Genomic DNA, 16,363 nt, shown 5'->3' on the forward strand with positions numbered 1-16,363 from the left:
GATAGCGTCTCAAGCCCCGCCCACTAGATCTAGCGAGGGGGAGCTGGAGCTCCTCCCATTTGGCTCTGCAGCGAGCACCCTTCTCAATCCTTGTAGAGCCAGCGGGGGGCGGGGACTCTAGTCGGAAAACGGGTAGATGAAACACATCATACGCCTCACCGCATTTTGTTACAAATTCAACTTCCGCTTCCGTTTTCCGGTGTATCAATTGGAAAGCAAAATGGCGGCGTTTGGACGTCTTTCTCAGGCTCTGCTGCGCTCCGGTGTCGCGGCTCAGACACGGCAGCTTTCAGCCGCGGCGGCTCACGGAGAGCAAGGGGGTAACTTTAATACGATTATTACTTTTAAATAGACAATAATTTAAAAATAATAATTAGTTAAACAGAGCCTGACTCTTTCCGGTAGAACGTGACCTTGTTGAAGCTAATGCTAATCGTCATGTTAGCCGACTATACACTATATGTTCTTCTGTTTCGTGTGAAATTTCACACAATGTTTTGTTTATGCTTCTTTAAAATCAAGTTGACAGTATAGTTCATGTTCTTGTCAATTTATTTTTGTTAATGGTTCTAACTGTGCTTCCTGTCGTCTATCCGTCCATCAATACATTAGACTGAGACTTGTTTTAATAAGTATAGACTATGTAATTATTTTAGAGAGTATGTTCAGACTCTCCACCCTCATTATATCTATCTATATATTTATCTATCTATACAATAGCTCTATATATGGTGTGTATTTTCATGATCTTGCCCTGATGTAGTAGTAAGCCGAGGTGTGAAGGTGCTTTAAGTCGCACTGACCCGCTCACTCATCTTGTCTTGATGTTTTGTAGTGAAGACCTGGAAGCTGCTGACCTTCTTGGTGGCTCTGCCTGGAGTCGGGGTGTGCATGCTGAACATGTTCCTGAAGACCCAGCACCACAGCCACGATCAACCAGAGTTTGTCCCCTACCCACACCTCCGCATCCGCAGCAAGGTGAGTGTGTGTGTGTTATATTACATTTTACGCATTTGGTAGACCGCATTATCCAGAGTGACTTACATTTTTGTCTCGTTATTTATCTGAGCAGTTGATGATTAGGGGCCTTGCTCAAAAATAGTACCAAATGCCACCAGGTTCAAGCGTCATCTCCGCTTACGCTACAGCCCTGAGAATCCTGTTCTCTCATTGGTCAGAAGGTGTTCTCTAACAGTCATACAGGTCTATATTAATGTGCTCCTTCTGATACATTATTAGTGACAGCTCATTCACAGGAATGTGTTTGTACAGTGCACACTTCGCTGATGATGAACAGTTTAAATGTTTTAACTGTGTGTGGTGCTCTTCATGATTTCGGTTCAAATTCAAATTTTATTTGTCACATACACAGTACGATATGCAGTGAAATGCTTAAACGACTGCTAGTGACCTTAAAGGAAATGAATAGTAAAAGCTTATACATAAGAAATAATAGGAATGAAGGAAATACTTTAAAAAATAATAATAATAATACAATTGACTAGTAAAATATGCTGTACAAAGTAAAAAAAAAGGAAATAAAAGAAATACTTAAAAAATAAAATTAACTAGTAAATATGCTGTACAAAGTAAAATATACTGTAATAAGAGAAATACTGTAATAAGAGAATTATTACAGTTCTTCTACTAGTTTGTGTATTTTCTCTTGTGGCTCTCCTTCATTTATTTCTGACATTCCCTGTTTCTACAGCGTTTCCCCTGGGGTGACGGGAACAAGACCCTCTTCCACAACTCCCACGTCAACCCTCTTCCCGATGGATACGAGAGTCACGAGTGAAGGACGCAGGCCTTCCAATCGAGCCGGACCAGAGGGCGGTCTCAGTCCGCCCTCTTTTTCCCCTCTCTTGACTCCAGGACCATTTATGTCAGTTTACGTACCAACACATTTAAACCGTTTGACCTCTCGCTCATGAATAGTCACTCTCTCCTGGACCACTGTGTGAGTGTTAATAAAACAAACCAATAAATATATAATCCTTAACTTATTAAATGTCTCATGTCATTTCTTCCCACCCGTTTATACAAGTTGTTTAAGTGTAGAGTGCAAACATTTCACACTTGGGTATACTGCAAGTATAGAAATTGATTAAAACAACGATTTTTCTAAATGAGTTTGTCCCTCTGTGTGTGCCATAGCGCAGCTTGCGCGTCCTGGAACGTAGGTGGGGTTAGTGCGCATGCGTGAGGGGGATTGGAACCGAGCCGCTCTCACGTGACACTTTCTTGTGACCAACATTCCAATGTTTTAAGCGAGATTTGTGTTTTTATGTGAAGTCAGGAACAGGGAGAGCGCGCGCGGAGGAGGTGTTACAATAACGCGGTGAAGGGTTTGTTTTTATCTTAAAACCCGTTTAGTTTTTTGCTGAGGTGATGCACAAGCTCTAAAGTTTGGATGAGCAGGTGAGTTTAAAATCAGCTTATTTTAACAACTGGAAGGATTAATCAAATTAAACACTTAATGTGATTTAAACTGCAACATCAAGGTGTCACGTGATTAACTTTAGCTTCCTGTTAAAGGTTCCTTTTTTTAGCAGAGGTCGCTAAATTCTAAACAGCGAAGATTTGTGCTAAAATGCTAACATGTCAGTGCCTTAAAAAAAAAAAACCCATAAAACTTCACTGTCTCAGGCTAAAAGGTTTTAACAGTTTTAGAATTAAATTGTATTAAAGTATCCTACAGCCCGTGTTTTTGTTTTTTTCTTTACCTGCCTGTATTCAGGCTAATCCGCTCTTATTGGTTAGTAATAAGTGCATCCTGCGGGATTTTCTCTGCCATTGGTTAAGACTTTCTGCTATGCACAAGTTAACCAATCAAAGAGCAGGAGGCGGGCTCAGCACAAAGCGGATAGGAGAAAGTTGGCTTTTCATAGGACGCTGATTATTATAAAGCGATTCATATATTAAATAAACATCATTATAGCTCGCATATATTTATAAATAACCAGATTTCTACGCAAAAAGGCTTTTGATTTGCTCTGTTTTGTAAAACAGGATTTAGGCGGCATTTATATTGTTTAAGTAAATCAAGTAACTGATTGAAGTGCCGTAGATTCAACACGAAGCTGGAATGTAAATACTGTACATAAATAACGAGGAGTGAGTAAATAAATATAGAATTATCAGAAATGAACAAGAAAAAAACACTTGGTAATTACAAAAACGTAAATCATAGAAATCAATAAAGTGCTTTTAAAAGAAATAAATTAACCCAGCATTATATGATATAAATGGACATGCTGTTATTGTTATTATTATTATTATTATTATTATTGTTGTTGTTGTTGTTTTCTACTGTATTGTTTTGTGTCTCGGCTCCACTCAGGGATGGACAGGGCCCGGAGGACGGAGTGTGTCTGATAAAGGTCCGGTTTAATCAGTACTGTGTTCCTGAATCATTCAGCACTAATGGCTGAGACGCAACACACTGAGAGCTCACGGTGAGATCGCACACACACACACACACACACACACACACACACAAAGCAAAGGATGGTTGGGCAGAGAGACAGACAGATATATACAGAAAGCAGACTTGTATTGACTGAACACATTCACATTGATACTTAATTGTGTGTGTGTGTGTGTGTGTGTGTGTGTGTGTGTGTGTGATGTTTTCAGATGCAGTTGTTTTTTCCTTTACGATTTCTCTAAAGTTCGGGAGGAAGGAGATCCGACCCGCGCAGGCATCTGCTACTACTACCCTGAAAACGTAAGCACTGACTGGCTGTCTGTCTGAGTGTCTGTCTGAGCGTCTGTCCATCTGCCTTCTCACTCATTAAATGTTTGGAGTGTGTGTGTGTGTTCGTTCCAGACTCCACTGGATGATCAGGAGTTGGTGTGTGGTCAGCTGGCCGGTGTAAGTCGCTGTGTGTCAGAGATTTCAGCGTCTCCACTCCGTCTGCTTCGTCTGCGCAAGAGCAAATACGCCATCCGCATGAGAGACCACTTCCTCTGGGTCTGTGTGTGTGTGTGTGTGTGTGTGTGTGTGTGTGTGAGAGAGAGATGATCCCTTACCATGACACTTGTATGATCCTGTACAGACATTTAATCTGGAGTTAATCATACCCCCCCCTCGCCCCCCCCCCCCCCAGGCTCTGAGCTGTGTTAACGATCTCCCGGATGTCAGTGTGTGTGATCTCCTGGATCAGCTGATCGATCTGTTCTGTTTCTATAATGGCTCGGTGCGTCGCAGCTATCAGGTACACACACTTTATCACATCCTTTATCTGTTCATCATCATTACTTACATCATGCAGATGTGCTCTGATGTGTCTCACAGCCCCGTGTGTGTGTGTGTGTGTGTGTGTGTGTGTGTGTGTATGCTCCTGCTTCCCTGCTGTAGCTCCACACTAGGGAGGAGCTGGCTGTATCTTGGGCGCGCTACCTCTCTCACCTGCAGGGCGGCGCTACTGAGCTGCACCACATCTTAACCTGCCTCAGAACCGTCGATTACACACAAGTACCTGACTCACACACACACACACACACACACACACACACATCAGCAGAAATTATCATGACAATACACTTTACTGGTGCAGTTATAATCAGAGAATAAAGTCAAACATTAATAACCGAGTAAATAAGTAAAATACAAATAACAAACAGATAAGACTAAACATATTTTGTATTTATTATACAGTATGTAGTACTGTGTTTATGAGTTGTCATATTAATAAACACATTTATAACTCTCTCTGTCTCAGATTGATCCGCTGCTGTTGCTGAAGGCCGCTCTCATCCTGCAGGCGTGTCAGCGCTGCCCCCTGGTGTTAACAGGCTGTATTTTCCACCGCGGAAGGTTTGGGGATCAGATTTTATATGTTTATCGTATTCCTTAATTAAGTCACCTAGTGCACACTACAGCCTCAGCTCAGAAAGTAAAAGTCAAGTCAGAAAGTAAATACACCAGTGTGTGTGTGTGTGTGTGTGTGTATGCGCACAGAATGGTGAGCACTCGGATGTCTCCAGAGCTGACGATGAAGGTGATGGTGCATGAAACAGAGACGTACAGCCTACAGGTGAGCGCCGTCTCCGCTAAAACTGTGTTTAGGGTATCATTTGTTTATTGTCCACTCCCACTTGTTCACTCTTGTCCTTTTTCCACCTGTCCACTGTTCCCTCGGTTGACTGTGAGTTTTATACTTCTGTACGTAACGTGCGGTGTTAGTGTGCTAGCTCGTTATCAGGTCGCTAATTAACGTGATGGTGATGAAAGTTTTTTAAAGATCTGACCCATAAGCCCCGCCCTCCCGTTTCAGGAGAAGAAGAGATCAGGCAGTGGGAGGAGCTCATTTCTGTCCATGCCCCCCAGCACAACATCAACACCAGTGTTTCTGACGCCCTCCGAGCTGCACGCCCTTCGCCGCCCTCCAGTGGACAACTCCGCATCCTGCAGGTGCCGTGACCTTACAATCACATGCTGCTTGTATTATAACTAGTGTTAGTACGCGTCACTGAGTTTGTAGAAATAGTTAAAAGATTAAAGCTAATATATATATATATATATAAGCTGATCAGGATGTGGCACAGAAACTGCATCAACATTTAATCTAATTTATTTAAAGATATTAAATAATAATAATAATATCTGACCATTGTACAGATTAAATGTATATATTTTTTCTTCAGATCTGAATCTCCTGAACGACCAGTGAAGCCCCGCCTCCTTTCTCGCACCCTCTCCGACACCCCCATCGCTGACCCGTCGTCCAGTCGGATGTTGACGTCCTCCCCTGACTCCTCCCTCTCTGACGATGCGAGTTTCAGCTTGTGTCCCTCATTAGCAAGCACGCCGTTTCGCTCCAACCAGCCAGGAGACGGAGACGCCGCTGAGTCACGTGACCACGCCATGGCGAGTGAGATGCTGCTGTTTGAGGCTTCAGCACCCGGTGAAGGAGAGGACAGCGAGCGGGAGCGGGTCGATGATGTCAGCGGAAGGTATCGGAACCGCAGCACCAGTGAGGAGGAGAAACTCAGAGCTGTCGGGGACGAGGAGGAGGAGGAGGAGGAGGAAGGGGCGGGGCAAGAGAATGACATCAGAGAGAGGAGGAGCAGCAGAGAGGAGGAGTGTGTGGGGGTGTGTGAGGGGAGTGACGAGGTGCTGGAGCCCATGCTGCTGTATGAGCACCGGGTCAGAGGGCTTGTACTTATACTGCTGGTCGAACCCGGCTTCGACACACACCCCAACGCCAAACAGGAAGTGGTGAGCGCTCTGTGTGTGTGTGTGTGAAAATAATACGGTACAGTAATACCGTTCTAAATCATTATACTACCACACTGAAGGTACCTCAGTGTCAATAACACAGGTGTCCCGGTTACCATGGCGACCAGACACATACGACCAGCAGTTCACTTTATAGTGTTAGATTTACTCGTATGGACAGCCAACGAGTCTGCGTGGTCAGGTTAGGTTTTTTATGTGTGTGTGTGTGTGTGTGTGCAGTACCACAGCAGTCTGGCGTCTCTGAACGGACTCGAAGCTCACCTGAGGACGCTCCCACCTGCGCCTGAGAACCCTGCAGCGCCGTACACCTTCGCCCACTTCGACCGCATCCAGAACACACTCACCAGTGAGTCATACACACACACACACATACACACACTGCAGTTTACTGGAGGAAACTTCTGGAATGTCATCAAGAGGAAGATGGAGGGTCACAAACCATCATGTAAAGCTGAGCTGCTTTTGATCTTTTGTGTAAAGTCACCCAACAGTAATGTGATGAACACATGAGTGATGTAACTGTAACTCGGGTTATTATTTCACCAAATACTGATTTATTAACGTTATTTCCCCAAAGCATTAAGACACTTTGTTTACTAAAAGTTAAACTATGTATTTAAGTGAGTTATTAAAGCCCTGCAAATACTGCATGATCCTGGGTTATTGTCATATGTGTGATGATGTCATTTCCTTTAAATATACACTCTGAATAACAATGGTTAGATTTTGAATTTAGGGGAAATTATTGTCAGCAGATCACAACAAAAAGGAAACAAAACTGTTTATCTCACCAACACATGCAGCTGTAAGAAAACAAAAACATGAGAAACTGATTATTTTTTAGTACTCTCTTATTTCCCATATATATATATAAATACAAAGAAACAGCCAATAGTAGCTATTATAATTAAACCATCTCAGAAAGGTTCCGAGAGTCATGACGGAGAAATAAAATGTGTGTGTGTGTGTGTGTGTGTGTGTTCTAGCGAACCTGTGTGGTTCTACAGGACCTCAAGATCGCCCGTTTGTGAAAGCCACAGCCCTGCTGCACTCGCACTTCTCACGTGAGGACATGCTGCAGGAAGCCATTATCAGGTGTGTGTGTGTGTGTGTGTGTGTTTACATGTGTCAGTTAAATGAGACTCAGTTCTGATTTTTCTGCTCATATGTGATACAGATCAGATAAATCCTATAACCGTGTAAACAGGACAAAAACGCATGGATTTGAATATTTCGAGGTCGGTTTCAGGCCTCCGTCATAAGTGGAAATAAATCAGATTTGTGCCAATGCGACTGTCGTGTGAACAGTCAGATCGGATTTTCTGAGGCGTTGTGAAACGCGGTTTAATGGCGTAATGTTATTCTCAGATGGACGCGCGTGTGAAGGCGGTAAGTGATGACATCGCAGGTGACATGGAGGCTGAAGTTACCTGCCTTCTCACCTCGGGGGCAAAAAAGCAGTCAGTTTATAAGATAAAATTAAGGTCTCGCTCAGAAACAAATCTGATTCCACCGATATTTCGGCCGCGATGTCTGAGCAGGACTGCACAATAATAAAAGCAGTAATGGGGGACATATGCCGAAATGTGTGTGTGTGTGTGTGTTGCAGGAGCGCCAGCTGTGCTCTCTACGCCTCCCGCACTGTGGCCCAGGAGACCTTCTTTGTCCAGCAGGGGGCGCCTGTGAGGAACTCTGGGATACCGAACGGCCAGGACAGCGCCTTCTCTCTGCCGAGTAAAGCTCGCCATCGCTTACTCAAACATGGGGTCAACCTGCTCTGAGCTTCAACACACACTTTCTCTCACAGAAACAGAGATTATTATCATTATTATTATTATTATTATACAGATGATTATTAATAAGTTTGACACAGAGCCTCAATGTGTTAGCTATGTAATGATCTAGCACCCTAGTGTATGTGCACTATATAGGGCTTATAGTAAAGCGTCCTGTGCACTACATAGTGTCTGAGATCACATCACGAACATTCCTATATAATTTGATATTTGTGTGTGTGTGTGCATTTTCAGAAAAAAACGGTACTTAACAATAGTTTTTATTAAGGTATTATAAAGCACACACCTGTAATGTGAATATAGTTAAAGAATTTAAAGGTCCCCATTTCCAGATCAAAGATGCACACTAAAGATAAAGGTGTCCACCTGACCCACGAGAAAAAGTACAGTTTGGTCCGCTTACTTTCCCGAGAGTGTAAAAACATGTTGTTTTAAAGCTTTTTTTGTGATAAATTATAAATAAAGGTGATATTTATACTATAAAGTCTACTGATGAATTCATGTTCACGCAACAGGACTGTTTTTTGTAATTATTTCCCTTTTCCACCAATATGGACAACTATTTAATGACGTGTCCTGCTTTATAGAAAGTTTAGTGAAAGTAACCATGACAGGGATGAGCTTTAAGGTTAAAGCATCTCAGTTCTCAGCAATCGGTTGTTATCTCCTCTTATTATCACGTTATTCCGAGCTGTAGCTCGGCGTAGCTCCTGTGCAGGTTGTTCCCACTGTTTTTCACACTTGTTTATATTGTGTTTGATTGCATAAGTGCTCATATAGATATCTTAAGTAGCTAGAGTTGTTGTCATGGTGACGAAATAACCCCTGCCCCTCCTCCTGCCCCCCTTGGCCCCTCATTGGCTCCAGCATTAGGCCCGGTAACCCCTCTCTCAGGGAAAAAAGCATGAAACTTCTGGATCAGACTTCGGAGTCGGCAAGCTGAACGTTTCTTACAAACAATGTGTCGATGAGTTTAACTGAAGGTCACAGGTAATAGAATAAAAGTAAATAAATAAAAATCAGCGACAACTCACTAATGTCTAATGGCATTTAAGTGCTGATGGATTACTGTTTAAATAGTTTGTCTATGTTATGGCGATATATCGTTGATCAGAGGACCTTCTGATTTGTAAAATAAGTTTAAGCTGAGAATTCTGTCTGAGTTCATCAGAAAGGCTCAGGTGTTGAAGCATCTGATTGATTAGTGAAGCTAAGTGAATAAATGATGAGATCTGTGAGTCAGCTCTCAGTGCTCACCTGTAAGACACAATTCTCTTGTGAACTAACAGACTAAATTGTGTGTTTTACAGCGTGGGCATAAAACCATTCTAAAGTCACGACTCTCGCCTCAGGCTCGGAGTCTCCAAACATCTCACCACTCAAACTTCTATTGATCGTACTCAGGATCAGAAAAAGAAAGTTTTTATGCTCGCTCAGCTGGTGTCATTTCATTTGCAAATGAGTGTTGTGTTGGTGATGGTGCACATGCGGTGTAATTAGGGCTCATTAGGGGGTTGTAAATGGGAATAGGCCGCATTAAGCTGTTCACTGAAGGGCCTCATTATGCAGGAGCATTTAAAGCCTCCACTCCACTGGGGTGTAAATGGGCACCTAAGAGCCACAAAAAACCTGCTCACGCTGGGGGAAGAACTCACAACTGAATTACACGCCAACACACACACACTGTTCTCATTGTGTTGGATTTTTTAAATCCTTTTAGCAGTGACTAAGCTCACTTGTTGGTAACATTTTGTTATGGTGAATTTCATGTTAGTAGGCTTTAATTTTAAGATGTTTAGAAAAACACTAAAGGATGGTAATGAATGGCTTTTACAGGTTTTCAGGACAGATTAGCTTCTCTCCTGCTCTTGACAGAGCTCCGATTACTGGGATTGGATTAAATTCCCAACAGATTTGATTCACTGAATTTCATAAGTGGACTCTGATCCTTTGGTTTATTTAACTTTGGAAAACAAAATATTATATAGTTATATAGTTGCAAAGCAACAATAATCGGGCCCAAGCACCTGCGCTATTGCCACCCTGATGCACCAGTAAAACAGTGGGCTCATGCATTTAAAGTGGAAATACCAATACCATTTTGATCTATAACTATATAATTGTACATAACTAAGTAAGTTATTACCCCAAACAATGTAATGGTGCTAAGAAGTCTCTCACCTAGCTGAAAAAGTACATTTTCAGAAAGGATCGTATAAGACCATTTTTTAAAATAATACTTAAGGCCTCTTATCTCCTGATCCATGCTTTGTTTTTTGTTAATATGTGTATATATTTATATTTTGATCAGAAAAAAAGAAACACATTTGCTTAATACAATTTCATGTCCTTTTATGTTTTAGTGTCTGTAACTTTTCAATGATCTTAATTGTCATTTAGATGGAACTTAGTCCATTTAGATTTCACATAAAAAAGTGTATTATTCTAAAATGTAGAACTGCTAAGACATGACATCAATTTTACATGGTTATGGACAATACAGATTTTTTTTTATTTGTTTTTTTGCAGAAGCTTTTACCAATAACCAATTTAAGCAACAATTTTTACACGTCATGTCCTTCTAGAAGGTTACACCAATCAATTACTATCGATCAGTAACTGCCAGTGATAAATATAAATTATTTGCATTTTAACTGATTATTGTTTGAAGTGATACAGTATAAGGTGAAAAATAAGGGCTTTTTTTTTTTTGATATAAAATCATCTCTCCAAAACAGCTGAAATTAGCAACTTGAAATTTTGTTAGCCAGAGAGAGAGAGAGATTGGTCACTTCCATGTTGCATAAACATCAGAAGTAACTTCTTTGGCACACACACACACACACACACACAAATTTTCTGTATTATATGTATAACATAAAAGGAAATAAAACCAGTACCAGTACCTGGTCTCAGCAACACACACACGTGTTGATATGCAAATGACCTCAATCGCGCTATTAATATGTAAATGTAAATAAGCCCGTGACGTCACTGGGATCTTGGCGCGACCGTTTTGTCCGTTAAACGGCTGCAGTAGAGCAGGACAGGAGGAGGGAGTGTGTGTGTGTGTGTGTGTGTGTGTGTGAGAGAGAGTGAGCGCGCGGTGTGTATCACTGACTCCTCTCTTTAAACACTACAGCTTTAGGAGTTATCTCCAGTTATTTTATTATTATTATTATTATTATTAGTTCTCTGGCCATGACGCCTCTCTCTCTGCTGGTTCTCGGGAGCTGTTTGGCGGGAGTCTCGAGCCGGCCGCTCCTCTCTCGCGCTGAGGCGGCGGGTCAGTGCGGGGAGCTCACCGCGCCGTGGACCCGCAGCACCGCCGCCTCGGTGTCCGGGGACCGGAGCCGCGTGTACCGCCTGAGGGTGTTCGGCGTGTCCCCGGACGGAGCGAGCCGCCTGGTGTTCCCGGAGCAGCCGCTCTTCAGCTTCGTCAGGCGGGTGTACAGGTGCTGTCAGATTGGCCACCACTGCGGGGCGGTTAAAGGGCTACAGGGCCGCGACACTGCGGGTGAGCACACACACACACACACACATTTATGATTTATTCACTTTTTACTTTATTTATTTTCTGTCATTAAATCACAGGGAGTCTGTTCAGTAAATAACGGCTCGTGCAGCAACAGCCATTTCCCGCCTTTTATCTTTTTATTTATTTAAATTTACATTGTTTCTAACAGTAACTGTGACAGACACGCTTAGATCTGTGTATTGTGTGTAAAATGTAAATATTGTAAAACGTGACCTGTATTTTACCCCCACACACACACACACTGTATACACAGTACAGGCCAAAAGTTTGGACACCCCTTCACTCATTCAATGTGTTTTCTTAATTTTCATGACCCTTTACATTAGTAGATTCTCACTGAAGGCATCAAACTTATAAATGAACACATGTGGAGTTCTGTACTTAACAAAAAAAGGTGAAATAACTGAAAACATGTTTTATATTCTAGTTTCTTTAGAATAGCCACCCTTTGCTCTGATTACTGCTTTGCACACTCTTGGCATTCTCTCCATGAGCTTCAAAAGGTAGTCACATGAAATGGTTTTCCAACAGTCTTGAAGGAGTTCCCAGAGGTGTTTAGCACTTGTTGGCCCCTTTGCCTTCACCCTGCGGTCCAGCTCACCCCAAACCATCTCGATTGGGTTCAGGTCCGGTGACTGTGGAGACCTTTTTTTGTTAAGTACATAACTCCACATGTGTTCATTCATAGTTTTGATGCCTTCAGTCAGAATCTACTAATGTGACTGGTCATGAAAATAAAGAAAACACATTGACAGGAAAATGAGAAGGTGTGTCCAAACTTTTGGCCTGTACTGTATGTTTTTGTTTTTCACTTTCTTGTCTCCTTCTCTAACTAAATCAGAAAGCCCTTCTTTACGGCTGTGATAAAGCAAGTCAAGACAACTAGACTTTTGCAGCGGTGCCTTAGCATACAAATGTAATCCGTTCCCAAGGCCAGTTCGTAAGGTGAAATTTTGTTTTGTGAAACGCATTAACCCATAGGAAATAATGTAAATGCAGATAATCTGTTTCCAGCCACGCAAACATATTACCAACTTCCATCACTATAATCACAATGAAAACCAAGTTTTATGTAAATAAAGTTAAATATGAAATTAATAATATTAAACTTAACGATCCCTCCTGGCACCGACTGCTTTACAAACCCACTAGAAAGTGGCTCCCTTTTCTTCTTGCTACCGTCCTTGATAACATTCTTGGCACCCTTGGTGGCACGTCTTCCCTAAATCTTACACAAAACGCAAACAAACATGCTTGTTGCCTGGCTTCCCACGTTTTAAACGGCTCCCGTACACACAACTTAGCTGGCATTAACTCGTATGCTGAAAAACACTTTGTATGCCGAGGTACCAGTGTAGTGACATTTCAGACATATTCAGTTCAGTACTCAGTGAAACGAAAGAACATTTTCCATGAAATGATAGATGCAAGTAAACATTTCTTGATGTAGCAGCAGAGAAAAAGTACTTGTGCAAATAGCAGCAGTATATATTGTGGAAAAACTATTATACAAAAAAATGCTAGATGGTGTTCATCTGAGTGTGTGTGCGCGCGCATGTGTGTGTTTATCAGTCCAGTCCTGAATCTCTGTCCTGAATGTTTCTTAATGTTTCCCGGTATTTAGACATTCTGTTGTGATGAACATGCTTGATTATATGACATTAAAAGTGTGTGTTTTTAAGGTCCAGTGATTGAGTTTGTGCCGAGCGAGGACGTGTGGTCGGCGCCAATACTGAGAGCCGAGGTTCATCTTCACATCTCCAACCCAGACCGGCTAAACGTCCAGCCGGTGCTGCCGTGGCTGGAGAAACGGCTCCTTCCTACAAAGTGAGACAAATTACAGAGTACACACTGATTTCTGTTAAATTTTCTTTCTTTTTCTTTTTTTTTTTACTTATACCTGAGTATTCTCTCTCTCTGTGGCCAGGTACAGTGCGTGGTGGAAGGACGGCGTGCTAGAGGTCAGGGTAGATCTGCTCTTCCTCTTCCAGGCCCTCCAGGCTTTCAAAGGAAGGCAGGGAGCCTACAGTGTGATGGAAGTCCAACGCATCAGAGGTTTTCACACACTCCAGGCTCCGGAAGCAAGACCCCCTGAGGTTCAGAGTGGAGACAGGAGGGCGGAGCGCCCCCTGCAGGTTCCTGTAGAGCTGGGCCTGGTCTTACACTGCAGCACAGAGGAGCCAAACACACCACTGCCGTGCGAGAGCCACGGAGTACAGCTACTCCACACACCCTTTATTACGCTATCATATGGATAACACACACACACACACACTGCCCTTGATGTGCTTGTCAAAAGTGCGGTATACCAGGACACTGCAAATATTCTAAAGACGCACTTCAGCAGGCCATTTGACTGTATTTAATTTATATGGGTGTTGTTTTGTGGGAAACTTCTGAATGTATATAATGTAAATAAATACAAAGTTATATAATTAAACTTTTTATTTCTTTTTGGAGTTGAATGTGATTTGATTTATTGCTCACCATAGGATCAGTTGCTCTTGTGTTAAGTAAAAAAATATCTCACATGACAAACTAAAAGGCACAGAATTTTATATAAGGAAATTAAACTATTTTAATTTAGATTTACTATAAAAACTGGAATTTAAAACATAGATATTGCATTTACTTCTTAAACAAGGAGAGGGTGGTAATTTTGCGCAAACGTGCTGCGTACACAGAAAGGTCAGCTCTAACAGCTGGGAAACAGCGCATTATACTTTCCTCAGTAGGAAAGGTCCAGTATTAATAAATTTAAATTTTATTTGTCACATACACAATCATTCACAGTATGATATGCAGCGAAATGCTTACACGACCGCCCGTGACCTTAAAATGTAAAAACAATTAAACAAAAAATAAATAGTGGAATAAAATATGAATAAGTTTAATAATTCTGTTCATTAGGATCTTTCTTTCAGATTTCAGACCCACTTTGTGCCCAGCGTTAGTAATTACCAGCGATAAGTGCTACCTCGTGGTAATTAGTAATCACCATAGGTACACACCATCTAGTGGCTATCGTTAGTTATTGCTATAGGTAAACTCCACCTAGTGGTCATCGTAAACGGCATTTATTTACCATAGGTAAACACCACCTAGTGGTTATCGTTGGTAATTACCAGCGGCAAATGTCACCTAGCGGCCGTTAGTAATTACCAGTGGTGAACGCCATATAGTGGCCATCGTTAGTAATCACAGCCTAGTGGCTTTTGGTAATAATAACCAACAATAAATGCCATATAGTGGCCATCATGTGTAATTACTATAGGTAAACGCCACCTAGTGGCTATTGTTAGTAATTAGTAGCAGTGAACAATTCCTAGTAGCCACCGTTAGTAATTACATAGGTCTGAGTTCAATTCCTTCCTCGGGTCAATGGTCATCATCAATAGCTATCAGTTGAAACGCCATCTAGTCGCCATCGTTAGTAATAATTAGCAGTAAAGGCCACCTAATAGCCATTGTTAGCAACTGACTACAGTAAACGCTACCATTAGTAGTAGGGCTGTAGCGATACACTAATCTCACGATACGATACGATACACGATATTCAGCTCACGATACGATATATATCACGATATTTAGCCAACGATACGATTCGATACGATTCGATATAATTCGATACGATTCGATATAATTCGATACGCTTACATCATTTTCTGATCGATTTAAAAGAGACAGAGTGATTTTGGTGACATCATGTGAGTGTTTCATTTACTTGAATTGAATTAATTAAAATAAACTCAAAAAACATCAGACAGCTTGCAAAATAAATGCTGGACAAAATTAATCAAAGATGTGTTGAGAAAATTAGTTCCATTTATTGAAACAGTGCAAACTGTAGCTTACAAGCCTTTGAAAAGTAAATAAAGTGCAACATTGCAATTTGCAATTAACAATGGAGAGTTAAAGTGCAAGTGGCCTGTTCTGAACAGTTTCTTTGACCTTAGGCTGTAAACTTGTCAGTATTTTGTCTGATATTTCATATCAAATATGCCTTTTCAGCAAAACCATAATGCCAAAATAGAGACCCATCAGATACAGTCTCAAGACATTAATAATAATAATAATAATAATAATTATTATTATTATTATTATTATTATTATTATAATAATTATTATTATTATTATGCGAGATAATTAGCATTTTATCCGTGTGATGTCAATTCACTAGGTCACATCTATTTAAATAAACCCAAACTGCATATGAAAGAAATCAGCACTCGTAGTGGTCCATTTATCTATATTAAATATATACTGTATTTTTAAAAAATCCCTTGATAAAATAGCATAAATAAATAAATCATGGGTAGTGTATACCAGTGATTAAATATAAACAATACAACGCATGTACTGACATGTTTACAGCCTACAAGTGACTCAGCCGAGGTTCATCATTTTAAATATGTCCAAGATAACAAGGGAAACACATCCTGATGGCTCGAGTTCGTCAGGGATTAAAAAACGCTAACTGTCCGTTTTGGACTTTACTGCGCTCCGTAGAATCTCAGTGGTCCGCGCATAACCCTTCGCGGGCGAGCCTTCTCCTAAATGCGCGTTCCCTGTGCCGATTTCACGGGGGTGGGGCTAAAAAAACGTATCCTGATGGGGGACCCAACTTCGACACAGCCCCGGAATATTTTACGTTAGTGACACATAGCTTACAAACCGCGATGCTTTTATCCAAGTCGTTGCTTTCCTTCTTTTTTTTTTAAAACCAAAGTGCTCCCACACATCTGCTTTTAAGCAGGCAGGTGCTGAATTTATATTCGCCGC

General features: G+C 41.4%; 4 protein-coding genes across 4 annotated transcripts in view; 3 read left to right on the forward strand and 1 right to left on the reverse strand.

The window, feature by feature from the left end:
• The window catches only part of LOC128529944 (NACHT, LRR and PYD domains-containing protein 12-like), a 143,886-nt gene that overhangs the window by 24,545 nt on the left and 102,978 nt on the right, over nucleotides 1-16,363 (reverse strand). The gene's annotated exons all lie outside the window — the stretch shown is intronic.
• On the forward strand, nucleotides 180-2,011 carry LOC128529952 (cytochrome c oxidase subunit 6A1, mitochondrial). Its single transcript, XM_053503590.1, has 3 exons — nucleotides 180-320; nucleotides 836-978; nucleotides 1,712-2,011. Exons 1-3 carry the CDS (start codon nucleotides 221-223, stop codon nucleotides 1,796-1,798), a joined length of 330 nt encoding a protein of 109 aa, XP_053359565.1. The 5' UTR covers nucleotides 180-220; the 3' UTR covers nucleotides 1,799-2,011.
• Nucleotides 2,199-8,521, forward strand: hps4 (HPS4 biogenesis of lysosomal organelles complex 3 subunit 2). Its single transcript, XM_053503582.1, has 13 exons — nucleotides 2,199-2,421; nucleotides 3,344-3,458; nucleotides 3,640-3,730; nucleotides 3,833-3,976; nucleotides 4,113-4,220; nucleotides 4,364-4,480; nucleotides 4,728-4,822; nucleotides 4,967-5,042; nucleotides 5,283-5,419; nucleotides 5,653-6,226; nucleotides 6,467-6,593; nucleotides 7,234-7,342; nucleotides 7,857-8,521. The coding sequence occupies exons 2-13, from the start codon at nucleotides 3,427-3,429 to the stop codon at nucleotides 8,026-8,028; spliced, it is 1,782 nt and encodes a 593-aa protein (XP_053359557.1). The 5' UTR covers nucleotides 2,199-2,421; nucleotides 3,344-3,426; the 3' UTR covers nucleotides 8,029-8,521.
• Nucleotides 11,153-14,040, forward strand: si:ch211-170d8.2 (uncharacterized protein LOC571755 homolog). Its single transcript, XM_053503585.1, has 3 exons — nucleotides 11,153-11,560; nucleotides 13,264-13,408; nucleotides 13,509-14,040. The coding sequence occupies exons 1-3, from the start codon at nucleotides 11,245-11,247 to the stop codon at nucleotides 13,837-13,839; spliced, it is 792 nt and encodes a 263-aa protein (XP_053359560.1). The 5' UTR covers nucleotides 11,153-11,244; the 3' UTR covers nucleotides 13,840-14,040.

This window comes from Clarias gariepinus, chromosome 9, assembly GCF_024256425.1.
Source record: "Clarias gariepinus isolate MV-2021 ecotype Netherlands chromosome 9, CGAR_prim_01v2, whole genome shotgun sequence".
Classification (NCBI taxonomy): domain Eukaryota; kingdom Metazoa; phylum Chordata; class Actinopteri; order Siluriformes; family Clariidae; genus Clarias; species Clarias gariepinus.